Raw genomic sequence first — 14,760 nt, forward strand, 5'->3', positions numbered from 1 at the left:
ACATGGCATCCTGAGGAACCAGCCCTCCCTCCGCATCCCGGGGAACGCAGGCTTCCAGAGACCAGGCAGGGTGGTTTTCCCATGTTTATTGGAAAAGTGGCACACAGCGACCGACTCAGAGCGCTCCTCGGGGCGTTTTGAAGTTCATCCCCACTGTGGGCTGCGTCACCTGCAGGTTGGACAGGCTGCCAAAGTCCTGGAAAACAGGGGTTGGGATCAGTGACACGGCCCTGTCTCCATCCGTGTCCAACCCCACCGGCAAGAGCACAGCGTGAATGTGCTGTGGGAGCACAAAGGGTGGATTCCTGTCTCCACAAGAAGGGGAGGTGACCACCGCCACCCTGGAAATCAGCTGGTCGTTCCACCCACGCTCACCTTCACCCAGCAAGAGCTGAGGAGGAGGCCATGGGGTCAGCACCATGGGGTGCTGTGGGAGGAGCGAAGGGAAGGAGCACACCCACCCTTGCTGGCAGGGGCCTGGAAAAGCCACGATCCCACCCCCTGCCTGCCTGCATGTCCCAGGGCAGGGGAACCACTCACCAGGAGCTTCAGCATTTCCTTGGTGTCTGGGTCCACTTCGATGATCTCCTGGTCGAGGGCAGAGACCTGGGGACAGAGGAGACATAGATGCAGTGTGATGAGGCCCCACAGCCATGTCCCTGTTGCCACCAGGGTGTCCCCACACGCCCACCCTGATCCTTGTCCCACCACAACAAAGATCTCACTGCCTGTCATGGGGAAGGGCTCCAGCAACAGCAGGAGCCAGAAGGAGCCCATGTAGTCCAGCTCTCCTGCCAAAACACCGAGAGGCCACCCAGCAGCAGAGCTCCCGGCACAGGGGAAGAGCCTCTTTTACAGCTCTTCTTTGGCAGGCCAAGGCCCAGCCTGCTCCACACCAACGCTGCGGAGCCAGAGTCAGGTCCACAACTGCACCGGTCCTGGTGGTCACCACTGACACTTGCACTTGTCCTGTGACACAAAGCTGGGCTGGAGCCGGACCCCAGCAGTGCCAAACAGCTACAGCGAGTGACCACCGTGGCTGTCCCACCCCAAGGACCTGAGGTCTCCTGCTCTTTAATCCCTGAGCTATCTCCTGTAAGCCCCTCACCCATCTCCACATGCTTCCTTCCCCAAAAGGCTGCATCACACCACTGTTTTCCTAAGAAACCACAAACAACTCAGGTTCAGCTGCATCACCAGCCATAGCATGGACCCTGCCTGGGGTCCCGCCAGCCGGGGCCTCTCCCACCAGCACCATCCTGTCCTGCCTCCCACACTTAGCTGGAAGGTCTCTGTGCAGGTGCTGCCAGCGTTCCACACACTGTTTATAGCCACAGGGAGTCAACCAGGCCCCAGTCTCTTGTGGAGCGGTGTCGCCTGCCCCTGGAGCAGATCTCCAAGGGGGAGGCAGCACCACACTGCCGTGACACCCCACCTTCATCCATCTTCCTCCCAGACCCTCACTGAAAACAACCTTCACATAAGCAGTCCCCAACAGTGGCAGTTCGGAAGCACCGAGGTGACAGGACTGAGCGTCTGGGGCAGCACAGAACCCAGCAGCTCCACTGGAAGCTGATCAGGAAGAGCTGGAAGAGGGGCTCCGTGCCATGGCTGAAAGGTTTGGGTGCAATGGGACTGAACACATTGAACAGGGAAACACTTTTGGAGCTCCTCTCCCAGCACCATCAGCAACAGGGCCACGGGCAGATCCTGACCCCTCGTGAGTGCAGGTTTCACCCATCCCCTCTTTGCAACCGCATCTGCTGTAGCAGGTTTAAGACGCTCTGACACATCCTCCCACACCCCCACAAGTGATTTTTTCCCTTATATTAAGTTAGTAAAGCTGAGGACCGCTTGCTGATCATCACTTGCTGACCAGCGACAAGAGTCACAACGCAGGAACGTCACCGCCCTCCGCAGCCCGGGCAGCAGCTCTGGAGGAAGCACCAGACACGAGGCCAGGATCCGCCTCGGCCCCTCCTGACCCCAACCCTCCTCAGCCCATCCCAGCCGGAGCTGCGTTTCAGTGCAACCTGGGGCCGCTGACAGGGACCCCTCAGGGTGGGGTGACGAGACACCGCCGCAGCCGGAGCCTCACCTCGGGGACGTAGTTGTCCCTCCTCTCCCTCTCCTCCTCCTGCAGTTTGATGGAGATGCCCCGCACGGGTCCCCTCTGGATGCGCTTCATGAGGTGGGTGACATACCTGCGGGGCACACACGGGACATCACGCTCCCAAACCCCGGGCAGGGCAGGGCTGAGCTGTGCTCGCCCCCGACGCTCCCCCCCTCCCCAGCGGAGGGCAGTGAGGGGCAGGGCAGTGTCCGGCAGCAACAGGGCCCGCGGGGACGCGGCCCCGCAGACACGGGGGAGCCGCCGCCGTTGCTCTCCCTGCACTATCGATGGCCGGGCCACGGGGAGGCCGCGGTCACTTTCGATGCAGGTGCCCGGTGCGCCCGCCCCGCCTCACCCCGCGATCTTGTTGCGCAGCTTCTTGCTGGGGATGATGGCGATCTCCTCGCACACGCGCTTGTTGGTGTGGAAGTCGTTCCCCAGCCGCGTGTAGTACTTCTCGATGATCACCCGCGCCGCCTTCTTCACCGTCTTCGTCCGGACGCGTCCCTGGGCGGCGGGGGGGGGGGAGGCAAGGAAACACCGCTCAGGCGCCGCCGGACCCCGCGGCTCCCCCCGGCCCGCAGCCCCTCAGCAACGCCCCGGCCCTGCGCTCCCTCCCGGGGCCCATCCCCGCTCCCTGCAGCCCCTCGGCGCCGCGGATGGCGGCGGATGGCGGCGCTCCCGGCCCGCACTCACCATGTCGGCGGCGGCCGCGGAAAGAGAGCGAAGGCTGACGGGAGGGCGCGGGGCCGCCGGGAACTCACAGCGCCCCCATGCGGCTCGGAGGCCTCCTGTGAGGGGCGGGGCTCCAGGGGCTCGGCTGAGGCTCCGCCCCCCCCGGGTCCTAGCGCCCGGAGCCAGCGCCGGCCGCGGCTGAGGAGCGCCGGGGGAAGGTGAGGAAGGGGCTCCGGGGAGCGGCGGGCGGCCCATGGCCAGCGCGGCAGGACACAGAGCGCCACACACAGCACCCGAGAGGGGTGCTGGGCCCCTGCGAGCATCACAGCCTCAGAGGATGAGGGGACAGCGCCCTGGGGCGGGTGCAGACGGAAGGGTGGGGGGCGGGAGGAAAGAGCCCCAAGTCCTGTCTCCCCCCAAAGGCACAGGACAGCCAGGGTGCCCCTGCATATAAGGACCCCGCTGCCCTTGCCCCATCGCCCAGCCATGTGGCATGGCACGGGATAGCATCATTACCCTCATTAACTTCAGGAGAGCCCCAGCTTCTTCTGCAAAGTAGATGAGAAGGCCTTTGGCTCAAGACCTTTGGTAAGTGGCAGGGCAGGGGACACTCCATCATGGTAGGGGCGGGCAGGATGGCTCAGAGACACAGTGAAGGGCATGCAGTGAAAGGATACGGGGGGGCAGCAGGGAGGCAGCAGTGGGTGTGGGGACACAGCAGGAAGCTGTGGTGCCATGAGGGATGCCGCAGCAGGGCTGAGCCATGGCCCCTTTTAGAGCCTGAGTCTGTCAGTGAGGACAGCAGGGAAAGTAGGAGGAAGGCAGCGAGGAGCAAGCTGAGGACAAGGAGGAGGAAGAAAAAAAAAGAGGCTGAAGAGAAAGGAGAAGGAAGGCTCCCAGAAGGTAGCCCCGGGCAGCACATGCAGATAGCCCCTGGGAAAGTGGGGTGCCCCAGAGAAACCCCTACCTGCCCTGAGCCAGGCTTTCCCAAATCACCTACAGCATCCATACATGTCCCCCAGCAAGGGCCAAAGACCGCGCGGGGTTCCCACCCCTGGTGCACCCAAGGAGGACAACAAAGGTGGATTTTTTTTTGCTGCAACGTGTTTATTATGTGCCAAAAACTACACCACAGCTTACTCCACGCGTCTGTAGGAGAGTGCAGTCTTGCCTGCGTATACTACAATGAGGTAGAGACTTCACACACAGCTTCACAAAACCCCACAAAGAGCAGCTGGGATATGCAACAATGCAACATCAGCTCAGCAGGAAAAGAGAAAACAAAACCAAAAACACAACGGAAGAGGGAGAAATTATGACACTGGTTCTTTGGCACACAGCTTCCAATAGAGGGGAAAGTAAAAAACATAATAAATCAAAATCATAATGAAAGGGTCAAATCCCAGCAGCAGCAGCAGCATTTCAGTCGACTGCACCTTAACTCCGTACATTTCGTCAAGGAAGGGAAAAAGAACTCGTCCCCTCTAAGAGAAAGGGCTCATGCGAACCTCCATCCGTGCTCCGACACGCAGCCCTTGTGTAGCTCGGTACAAAAGAAAAAGGTTTAAGTCCTGTGACTTGGTGTGATTAAAAACCTCTATCAACCCCCCGTAAGTGCAACTTAAAAAAAGTGCAACAAACTATTTAAAACTATATACAGCAGCTCAGAGATCCGTTATCCGGTCCAGTTTCAAACCCCAAAAAGAAAGGAACACAAAAACCAAGCCTGTCCTGTTGCAAACCCCTCGATTCACAACCTTCCGCCAGCAGCCCCCAGACACAAATTGCAATAATGTTAAAAGCTGCCAGGAAAGAAAAAAATCTCTCGTTTCAAACGACTTAAAAACTGTTTTTAAGAGTGTAAAAAGGAACTGGTAAAAACCCTCGAGCGTAAAATATGAAATATGATTTGGTTTTAAATGAAGAGCAAAGTCTCCTTGTTGTTACAGTAAAAAACGCCAGCTGAACATCCAGTTTATGCCGTTCAGGTGGGGGTTAAATGAATGGAAAGGCACTGTATGGCAACTGCAAAGAAATGGAGCCAATGAGACCTGCATCATCACCACCAGTATTGCAAGGAATGTAAAAAAGCGCCTTTAATAAATAAAAATCCTCGGAGAAGGCGGGAACACCTCCGCAACACGTGGCCCTTGGAATTAGGTTGCTTTTTTTTTTTTGCTTCTCATCAGCAAACTAGGAACCAAAGTCTGGGAACTGCAGAATCACTTGAGGGGCGCTCCTCCCCCTCAAAAACACCCCCAAACAAACCCCAACAAAATTCACTGTGCATTAGTGCAGAAACAAAAAGACCAGCAAGTGCAAACATGAATGTAAGATTATTGGTTTCTCCCCCCCTCCCCGTTAGTCCTCAGGAAGCACGTTCCCAGCCTGGGTCTGGCACCAGCATCGTGCGCTCTCCGCTCGGCGGGTTAACAAAGGACTTTCTCCTGCGCCTGCGGCGGCCCCCGAGGCCCCGGCGGCCCCTTTAGCTGGAGTCTCTGTTCTTCTGGTTGCGCATCAGCGGGCGGTGGTGACGCAGGACCTCCATGGAGTGCTGCCAGTGCCAGCAGGAGCGGCAGAAGTACTTGAAGCAGATCTGGGGGTAGAGCAGAGGGGCAGCGTCCTAGGGCTGGGAAATGGCACCGTCCCGCTGGCGAAGCGGCATCACCCTCCTGCCCTCCCTGGTTTTGCAGCCCTCATCTTTGAGGCAGAGGGAGGGAATTCTGGCCACCAAGATCCCAGCGTGGCCCTTTTTGACAATGGGGATCTGTGCACTTGCAGGCGGCTGCTGCCTGGCTCACAGTACCCCTGCTGCCAGCTCCCATCCTGACTCCATGAGAAGCCACTGGACCCTGGCAAAGCTCCTTTGCCAGAGGTCAGCCAGAGTCCCCTGGGACCAAATGCAGGGTGATGGCACTTCCAGCTCATCACAGTAGCAGCACCACCCCATGGGACCTCCTCCTCCTCAAGGAACACACCCATTCCCCCAGAAGTGCAGCAGCTGAGCAGGAAAAGCCTCACCTGGTCTCTGCAGAAGAAGGGGCCGGGCTGGGTGCTGCAGACTTGGCACATGGAGTCCTCCAGGTATGGGTCAATCTGAACCTGCAGCAGTAGAACAGGCAGCGGGCATGAAGCAGTGCTGGGGGCACCCCAAATCCTCACAGCACCCTTCACTGCTGCCTCCATGGGCAGGCTCTGTGGGTCACAGTGCTCCCAGGCCCAGCACCCACCCCACAGACACGGCTCCACAGATGCTCCATCAGCCCCACTCACCTTCTTAGTAAACTTGGTGGTTTTGATCTCTACGAACGCAGCGGTCACAGCCTTCAGGTAACTGCGCTGGTTGTTGAAGGTGACACGGCCAGACCCTGCAAGACAGACCGACCATGAGTGTTAGACTGACCTGGCACTTGTGACAGGAGCTGGTGGAGGCTGGGGGGAGCTACTGCTCCACAGTGCCCAGTCACCCGCAGCTTCCAAGGGAGACCACATCCAAAGCCTCACGGCTGCGCCTGCCTCCTTTCCCAGGCAGCCACAGCAGCACAGCAGGGAGCTGAGAGGAGCAAAGCTTCTCCATGAACACCTCTGGGCTGCTGTGACCCGAGCTTGCAGGCGGCAGCGGCCGGGCAGCAGTGGGAGGCTCGGGGGCAGTGCAGCAGCAGCAGGAGGCTCCACACCTGCACCTGAAGGAAGCCGGGGCCCAGACAGCTCAGCAGCTTTAAGCCTCCCACTCATCGCCAGCCAGGCGCTTCGCAGCTTCCCTCCCTGACAGTCAGCAGCATTCCTGCACCACTCGCTTCCAGCCAAGTTTTGTTAAGCTCCAGGAAAGCATACCCATGCTTACCTATGTGTTTTAGTGTAAGGGAAGCTCTGGCTGTTACACTACCCAGACTGTCAGCAGACAGCTAAAACCAGAGCAAAGCCTTACCCAGGACTCATCTACTCTTCTCCTGCAGCACCACAAGGCTGGAGGGCCCAGTGCCAGCTCAGCATCACTGCTGTGAACAAGGGGATCTTTTTTTCAGCGGGATCAAGTCCACCTCCTTAGCAGGACCTCCAAAAGCTGTCTGGGCAACTGCCATCAGGGGCAGATCTCACCCACCTGAAGGAGCACCCTGAGCTCTGCATGAAGCTCCGTGTTAAGTCCTGCTCTAGGAGCCCACAGTACCAGCACAGGGCAGGTTAGAGTGCAGGACTTCATCCATGACCATCCCAAGGATCTACTTAGCCTCACACATCCAACCCCCTAGGACTGCCCTCCCCCAGAGCCACTTCAGTGGCAATGCACTGCAGCACCATGGCACATCCAAAACCCAAGCCTTGACCTGAAAAGCCTGAAAGGACAGCAATGAGCAAACAGCAGCTCTGCAAACCCCAACATTGCTCCTGCCTGGCAGCACACGGGAGACTCACCATGACACCGAGGGCCTTGTCTCCACTGTGTGTGTACACTTGCAGGGACATTGACTGCAGCCCTGCCCTGGGCAGCCTGTTCCAATGCCTGAGCACCCTTTGGGGAAGGAATTGTTCCTCAGAGCCTTCTAAATCTCCCCTGGTGCAGTTTCCCCTTAATCACTTATCTGTGAGAAGAGTTTGTCTTCCTCCCACTGCTCTCGCTCTTGTTTCTACTGGAGAACTGCCTGGGGGCAGTGAGGCAATGATCTAAAAGCTTCCAGTTCCCAGGAGTGTTGGCTTTGCTGGCCTTGCTGGCCCTCCCAAGCTTCATCTTACCTCCCCATGGCTGGCAGGCAAGGAGCATTGCCTCTGGAAGAGGCTGGCTAGAAGTCTCCTCCTAGAGCGAGCACTGGTAGAGCCTGGCACCCTGGGCAGTCCTCCCCATTGAAGGGCCAAGAGGACTGCAGCCTCCTCAGAGCATACCATGTGTGACAGTGGGATCCCCACTTACCGATGGGGTACTTGTGCTTGTCCGTGTCGATGCCAGCGTAGACCACCCCTCCGAACAGGTCGTACATGACGGCCGCCAGCGCCTCCGCGTTGAGCATCCCGTGCAGAGCCCCCACAAACACCGTCTTGCTGGGGTCAAGCCGCTGCGATGGGCTGCGCACAAAGTTGCTGTCTGCCAGCACCCACGGGATCACCTGCACCTGCAGCCACACACAGCAGCTGGGGTCAGCCAAGGGCCTGCACACTGCGCTGCCCCACCGCACCTCAGCTGAGGGGAGCGGTCAGCCCAGGCCCTTGGGCTTGACCCCAACCTCCAAGTGTCACCACTGCTGCTCAGTGCCTATGTCCAGAGCTCTGGAGCTCCAGTTTTGCTCCAAATGCCTGCAAGAGCGCACAGAACCCAACAGCCACACTGCTCCACTTCCAGCCAAATGGGAGTCCAAAGCCCTGGTCCCTCCTCAGGGCTGGCAGCCAGGATACAATCCATGTACAAGTGGATTCCTCCTGCTGTCTGTACCCTCCATTTACAGCCCAGTGAGATGCCTCCCAGCACAGAAAACCACTGCTAATTTCAACAGGAGTTTCCATATGCAAAGCAGCTGATACAGGGCTCTGGAGAGGATAAACTTCTATGAGCACTAGATCACCAAGCATGAAAGCACTGCCAACAGCCACACACCAGGAGAGCTTCTGAAGCACAAGGAGTTTGTGCCTGCCTAGGTAAGAGCTGAATCTCAATCCTTTAACTCCACAAGTTTACACAGCTGTACCCCATCTACAGCTACATTCTCCCTTCACCAGGAGGCTGAGCCCAGCCCCACCACCTCCACAGGTCAGGCAGCCACAACCACACTGGGGAGAGGCTGCAACTTCAGCTGTGGATCCAAAATACCTGCCTGTAGTGAGCACAAGAGCCATTCATTCTGCAAGCATGGGAGATCTAACAAAGCACTAAGGGGATCAAAGTTTGTCCCTGCAAGGAAAGGTGTGCTGAAAGCAGCATGAAGCAGAAAAATTCCTGTTCCTGTGCTCCTTTCCAGCTGCACGAAGCCACTTGGCTTCATGAAGCCAGGGTCTGCCACAGATCCAGGAGACCCATGCCACAGTTCTGGACACAAGCTGTTGTGAAGGTCACAAACACTGACCTGCCACTTCCCTCCTTGCCCACATCCAGCTGCCCTACAGGAACACATCAGTTAAAGAGAGCCAAGAGCAAGTTGACTTCTGCTGCTCTTTTTTAGCCCTGCTTTCCCAGAGCATAGCAACACTGCCCATCCCCTTGTCTCCAAGGATCTCATCAGCATCTCCTGCTGTCATCTGCAGAGTGACTCTCACAGGTCTGCTCACCTCTTTGCAGCGCATCCTACGGCTGGACATCTTGAAGTAGTATTCAGAGAGCCCATCGGGGCTTAGCAAGTCCTGGGAGCATGCCTGGAGGAGAGCACGCACAGATTTCTCCGACTCAAACACCAGGTAGACGTATCCTTTTAGAGGTAAAGGGAAAGAAGCAGTTGTTAGAACTGGAGCAGATGAGAAAGATCATCCCTGTTTGCAGACACCCTCAAAAAATCACTCTCAGATGCCAAAGGATCTGCACTGCATGTTCCTTGCTATTCACAAGCCCTTCTAGGGGAGGGCAATTTGCAGTCCCTCCACACACAACCCACCCAAGATGCCCAGGGCTCAGCCAAGCTCAGAAATAGCCCAAACCCAGCACAAAGGGGCAGGTTGTCCACATCCAGTGCCATGTGGACCACTGTCCATCCTCCCTGCCACATCTAGATGGGACAAGTGGGCACCACCAGCCAGGCCACAGTGTGGTCTGCAGGGAAACAGACTTTGCTCCATCCCTGGCAGTGTTCAAGACCAGGTTGGATGAAGCCTTGGGTGAGATGGTTTAAGTGTGAGGGGTCCCTGCCCATGGCAGGGGGGGTTGGAACTCTGTGATCTTAAGGTCCTTTCCAACCCTAACTATTCTATGATTCTATGATACTTATGATACTTATGATGTCTTGGCCCAGAAATACACAAAGTTCAGGGCTTCAAAATCACTTCCCACAGCACCAGCACTCTGCACCTCACACTGTGCTAGTAACTGAATGAGGCCACCAGGCACCACCGAGCCTACAAACTAGTTGCTCCTCACTGAGGAACTCATCACTGCTTACACAACACATCAGCCCAGCTACCTCAGGCACAAGGACACCCCAGGCACTGCTCAGCTCACCAGTCCCTAAGCTGCCAGCTCACTGCAGACACACGACTGGATTCGAGGATGCATGTGCTGGCAGCAAGCACCCAGGGCGAGCCAGACCCTCATGGGGCTCCAGAAGCACCAGAGAGGGCTCCCCCCACCCCACACTCTGCCCAGCCCTGCTAGGGACAGGGGGGACACACCAGGTTCAAGGTGACAGTGCTCTGGTGCTCACCCAAGTGAGTGTGGGACATTTACCCTAGGGTGCTCTGTACCATCCAGTCACCAGCATGCAGCCGTACCAGCCCAGATCCGTGCTGTAACATAGCATGGGAAAAAAGTAACCCTACCGTGTCGCTATTACCTTTAGGCATATTACCTTTGGGAGGGCAGCGTGGGTGTTTGCCATCCTTACCAGGCCACTCCACACTCAGGGAGCCAAACACACGGAAGGTGTTGATCAGTCCAGCTACAGACAGAAGGAGAGGAGTCAATATCCCAGAAAAGGCTCCACCCCACACCCTCCCGGAGGCAAAACCCACAGCGCAGGGCCAGGGGCTGCTCACCTTCCGTAATGTCCCACGGGACTCCTCCCAGGAACACTTTGCAGGAGTAAACGGGGTTCTTGTAGTTTCGGGGAGGCAGCTGCCCACTCCAGGTACAGGTTGCTTCATTCACAGCTTGGACAAGCACCAACAACACTCAGTACAGGACCATTTACTTTGCTCTCCCATAGTTCTCCAAACAAATCCCCATGTTTCACAGCCATAGGCTCGGCAGAGCTGCAGCAGCAGGAGGCAGCTGCCACTGAAGCCTGCTGAGACCCATCATCCAACTTACCTGCTGCTTGCCTGTGAAGCCTAGCTTCTCTTTCAATACTGAAGGGGTCTTCTGGAGAGTCCAGAAGATCCCAGGAAGGCCACGCTGATGCTCCAGGCCATCTTTTCGATGCACTGGCTGGGGAGGAAGTTACTGCAGCCAGAGCAGCTTGATCTTGATCCAGCTGGGACCCTACTCCCATCTTTAGGGGGTCTCTTGACACCCCACTGAGGGGCAGGAAAGGTAGAGGGGGGGAGATCCGAAGGCTTGACTGCAAGAGAAAAATCCACATTAAGACCCAGCTTTGAGTAACATGACATAATACTGGAGGACATGTGCCACACTGGGCCCTGCCCTCACCTGCAATTCCTGGTCACCTAATGGCAATTCCTGGTCACCCAAGACCCTCTGAGATGTGGCGACAGCAGGAAAGCAGCCCTCTCACTGCCCCAGCAGCCTGACAGGACCATGGTTTCCTGGAAAGGGCCTAACCCTGAAGCCATTTCCCACCCAAACCATGAGCAGCAGCAGGGACCTGGAGCAGGAGGCACCCTGCAGCCCACCAAGCCACCAGCTACTCCCTGCCTGTGCAGCCTCTAGGACAGCTGCCAGCCCCAGGGAGCACTGAGGCACCCCAGGAGCAGCCTTGTGCACCACTGAAGGCCCTGCCTGCAGGACATTCTGGAAGCACCCACCAGTTCTGCAGGCAGCCAGCAGGCACTCACCCTGTGCAGAGCAGCTCCCAGCCCAGGGCTCGGCTGCCTGCAGAGCCAACTCTTCCAGGCTGAACATGCCTCCCCAGGTGGATGGAGCAGAAGCAAGGATTAATGAGCCAGCAGGGATGGGAGACGCTGTGCAGCTCAGAGTGCCATCCCATGACAAGGGAGACCTGACCTTACGAACAAGGCCAGCACAAAGCCCCGCTGCCTCACACTGCCTGCCATCACCAGAGTCCCTGCTCCAGACGCCAACCCTCTAGGAGAATCCACATCAAGACAACCATGTCCTTCCTGCCCCCCCAATGTGGGGGTCAAGGCCACAGCTACACCACAGCAGAGCCAGGAGCAGCTTGTCCCTGGCTGTGGCCTTCAGATCCTGAGAATGAGCCCTGCAGCAGCAGCCAGAGCTAGCTGGAGCCACTGTGACACAGACCCAGCAGCACAGACTGGGGCAGCAACACAGACACTCACTAGCTTCCAAATTTAGCTGTGCTGTAAGGAATGGGAGTAGGCTAGACCCAGTTTGCTCTAGAAGCAGCTGCCCAGAGATGAAGTGCAGTCAGCAAATGGGAAGGGCAATGAAAGGCAGGGACAGGAGCTTCTGAGAAGTCCAGGCTGGAGCCTGGAGGCATCTGTGCCACTCAACCACCTCCCTGCTGGGACCAGGGCACAGACACCCCACTGCCACACACAAGCTCAAGCACTCAGACCCCTCTGGAAGCTACTTCAACCCCTTGGGGCTGCAAGCACAAAGCTAAAAGGCCAAAATATTATTTAGACCAAAATTATACAAGGATATTGCTAATTTGTGCTGCAGGAAAGGCCACATGAGCAGCCCTTCTTCCAAACCCTGGGCTGCAGAAGCTTGCTGTGTCTGTGTGGGCATGACAAGCTCTTTGAAGTACTCTTTTCCCCTCCTGAGTAGGCAGGGCTGTGCCTTGCAGCCCCTCCAGCTCTCCCATGCTCCCAGAAACATGACAAGACACCCCAGGAATCAGAGAGTGGGTGCAAGACCCAAACTTACAATCAAGTCTGAGAGGTGGTCCGAGCCAGAGCTGAAGCCACTGGTGTCCGAGTCCGAGGGGCTGCTGGAGCGGGAGTCCAGGAGGGAGCGGGAGTCCAGGCGGGAATTCCTCAGTGTTGGTGTGGAAAACTTTTCTGACAGGTCAGAGCCAATGGGGTCCAGAGGCAGGAAACCCAACGGGGGCTTCCCCAGGACGTTCCCCAGAGGGTTACTCAGCATGCTGAGAACTGCAATAGAAACACAGCCCATCAGCACTGCAGCATGACACACCTCCTGCCTTCCCTCCCAGCTCCCGTGGCAGCAGCCCAGGAGGGCACTGAGCTCCTCTCAGCCCATAGCCAGCAGCACATGTGGCAGGAACCAGCCTTCCACACAGCTCCAGCCAGGCTGCATTCTTTGCCATCAGCTGCAGCCAGCAGCAGCAGCCCAGTGTGGTGACAGACAAAAGCATGCGTTACTCTCCCAAGGCTGAGATCAGCCAGAAGATCTGATGTCATCTGGGAAGAGAATGATAGCCCCCATGTCCTGGTTATGGACCTTATGCAGGTGCTCCACACAGGCCGCTCCACCAAGCCTGCGTTGTTAGGGGAGCAGGCTGGGCCCCAGCGGTGCAGATGCCCATGCAGCTGTAGCAAGGGGGGCACAGAGCAGGCCCATGGCCAGTCTCTGCTGCACACTCTGCTGCACAGGCTGAGAGGAACAAGGCCTGGCCCATGAGCAGGCATGTGAGCCTCCACAGCGGGCCACCACACACCAACCCCAAGAGAAGCTGCTCCAGGCAGACAGCAGTGTGCCAGCCTAGCCTGCTGACAAAGGACACACTTCCCAGTCAGCAGCAGCACCATCCCCAGGCCACGCTCACAACAAGCCTGTCTGGTCAGGCCCCTGCCCCAGAGCAGACAGACAGGCGCACACCAGGCTGCTTCCCTCATGCAGCAGCTTTTCCTCCCACTGAGGAACCAAAGCAAGCAAATTCCTTCTTGCAAACAGAGCTGCCCTGTGCTTGGAGCACCGGGCCACCGAAGGGTCAAAGTTCCACCCTGCTCCATAGGGCAGTAGTGTGGGATCAGCTGCCACCCAGAAGGGGAGGGAACACAGGGCAGACTCAGCCACACTGCATCCCACAGGGGCATGACACCAGCCAGCTCTATTCAAAAGGAGCAAGTCTCAGCAAGCTGAATGTGTCCCCAAACCAAATGGGAAGAGCAAAGCATTCAGAAATGGTTTTAATTATTCAGAGGCTGCAAAACAAGGCAGCTCACCCTGTAGCTTTCAGTTTTCAGCAAAGCAAGTTTGGGATCCACTTGATATCCTCCAGACCCATCCTAGCCCATCCAGCTACGACCACAGGTTTTACAACCAAGGTTTTCAGTAGCTCTTGAGCAGAAGAGCATTAACAATCCAAGACACTGCCCAAACCAGGTGAGTAAAAAAATGCCACCATACTCAACTGCTCTGCCAGACACCAGCACCACCTCAGCGCCAGCATCACAGAAAGCTGTCACACACACCCAAAGCCAGGTGCTGGGACAGACCCATCCCAAGCCACATTATCCAGTGGCACACCTGCTGGGGAGCCAGCATCTCCAGCCTCACAAGACATCAGAAACCCCACAGACATGGAGGTGGATCCTTTACTTGAAGGATCTACCTCAATCTGAGGCAGAGCTGCAGGAGCAGCAGCGACAGTCACAGCATCTCCCCACTTACACAGCATTATCCCTGCGAGTTCTCCCAACAGAGGCACAGATACATTCTGGCTACTGCACAGGTCTATGAACTCACCTCTGGCGGCACTGTGAACAGACCTCAGGCACTTTGAGTATCTGTTTGGCTCTCCCAGCAGCAGCCCCTGTGCTTACAGCCAGCCCAGTGCCACAAAGCACTTGCTGGGCAGTGGTACTTACCCCGGACAGAGCTGGGGCAGCAGCAGCCCCACCAGCAGTGGTGGGCAGCAGAGGGAACACTGCAGCAGCAGCTAGAGCTGGCGAGGAGGCTGTTCCGTTCCTTCCCTCCCCTCCCAGTCCCAGCCCAGGGCAGAGCATCTCCCAGCCCAGGCAAGCTGCTCTACGCTGGTTTGGCCACTTCCCTGAAGCCACGTGATTTGTTTAAAAATACAGCCAGTGCATTGTTCAAGGGAGACAGATGAATGTGTGAAACGGGCTCAAAAATCTGATTATTCACTAAACAGCACAAGAGTCAAAGCAAAGCAGCTGCTCCCACAGCCCAAACCTTGCTGCCAACACACACTCCAGCACTGACACCCTCCTCAGCCACTGAGCACGGTGGGTTTGTAACACCCTGTGCTGAC

The 14,760-nt window shown here is 57.2% G+C and overlaps 2 protein-coding genes and 1 non-coding gene across 8 annotated transcripts in view; all 3 read right to left on the reverse strand.

Moving 5' to 3' along the window:
- Window positions 1-71: 71 nt before the first annotated feature.
- Window positions 72-2,922, reverse strand: RPS17 (ribosomal protein S17). Its single transcript, XM_062612067.1, has 5 exons — window positions 2,810-2,922; window positions 2,469-2,620; window positions 2,099-2,204; window positions 541-606; window positions 72-196 (listed from the first exon to the last, which is right to left on the reverse strand). Exons 1-5 carry the CDS (start codon window positions 2,810-2,812, stop codon window positions 116-118), a joined length of 408 nt encoding a protein of 135 aa, XP_062468051.1. The 5' UTR covers window positions 2,813-2,922; the 3' UTR covers window positions 72-115.
- On the reverse strand, window positions 2,320-2,443 carry LOC134160334 (small nucleolar RNA SNORA71). Its single transcript, XR_009963514.1, has one exon. It is a non-coding gene; the product is annotated as a small nucleolar RNA SNORA71 (small nucleolar RNA).
- Window positions 2,923-4,040: 1,118 nt separating the features above from the next.
- CPEB1 (cytoplasmic polyadenylation element binding protein 1) overlaps window positions 4,041-14,760 on the reverse strand; it is a 38,675-nt gene continuing 27,955 nt past the window's right edge. For 4 of the 6 annotated variants that reach the window (XM_062612070.1, XM_062612071.1, XM_062612068.1 and 1 more), the window contains 9 exons: window positions 12,450-12,676; window positions 10,728-10,977; window positions 10,454-10,567; window positions 10,252-10,356; window positions 9,041-9,177; window positions 7,695-7,893; window positions 6,062-6,156; window positions 5,810-5,890; window positions 4,041-5,384 (listed from right to left, as the gene is read on the reverse strand). In XM_062612070.1, coding sequence (XP_062468054.1) covers window positions 5,274-5,384; window positions 5,810-5,890; window positions 6,062-6,156; window positions 7,695-7,893; window positions 9,041-9,177; window positions 10,252-10,356; window positions 10,454-10,567; window positions 10,728-10,977; window positions 12,450-12,676 — 1,319 coding nt within the window. In that variant the 3' untranslated portion in view covers window positions 4,041-5,273. Of the gene's footprint in view, window positions 5,385-5,809; window positions 5,891-6,061; window positions 6,157-7,694; window positions 7,894-9,040; window positions 9,178-10,251; window positions 10,357-10,453; window positions 10,568-10,727; window positions 10,978-12,449; window positions 12,677-14,356; window positions 14,480-14,760 lie in introns of those variants that run through there. The other 2 variants (XM_062612075.1, XM_062612069.1) reach the window with 2 other exon arrangements.

This window comes from Pezoporus occidentalis, unplaced genomic scaffold (genome assembly GCF_034315485.1).
Source record: "Pezoporus occidentalis ecotype Australia unplaced genomic scaffold, CSIRO_AGI_Poc_V1 ctg159, whole genome shotgun sequence".
Classification (NCBI taxonomy): Eukaryota; Metazoa; Chordata; class Aves; order Psittaciformes; family Psittacidae; genus Pezoporus; species Pezoporus occidentalis.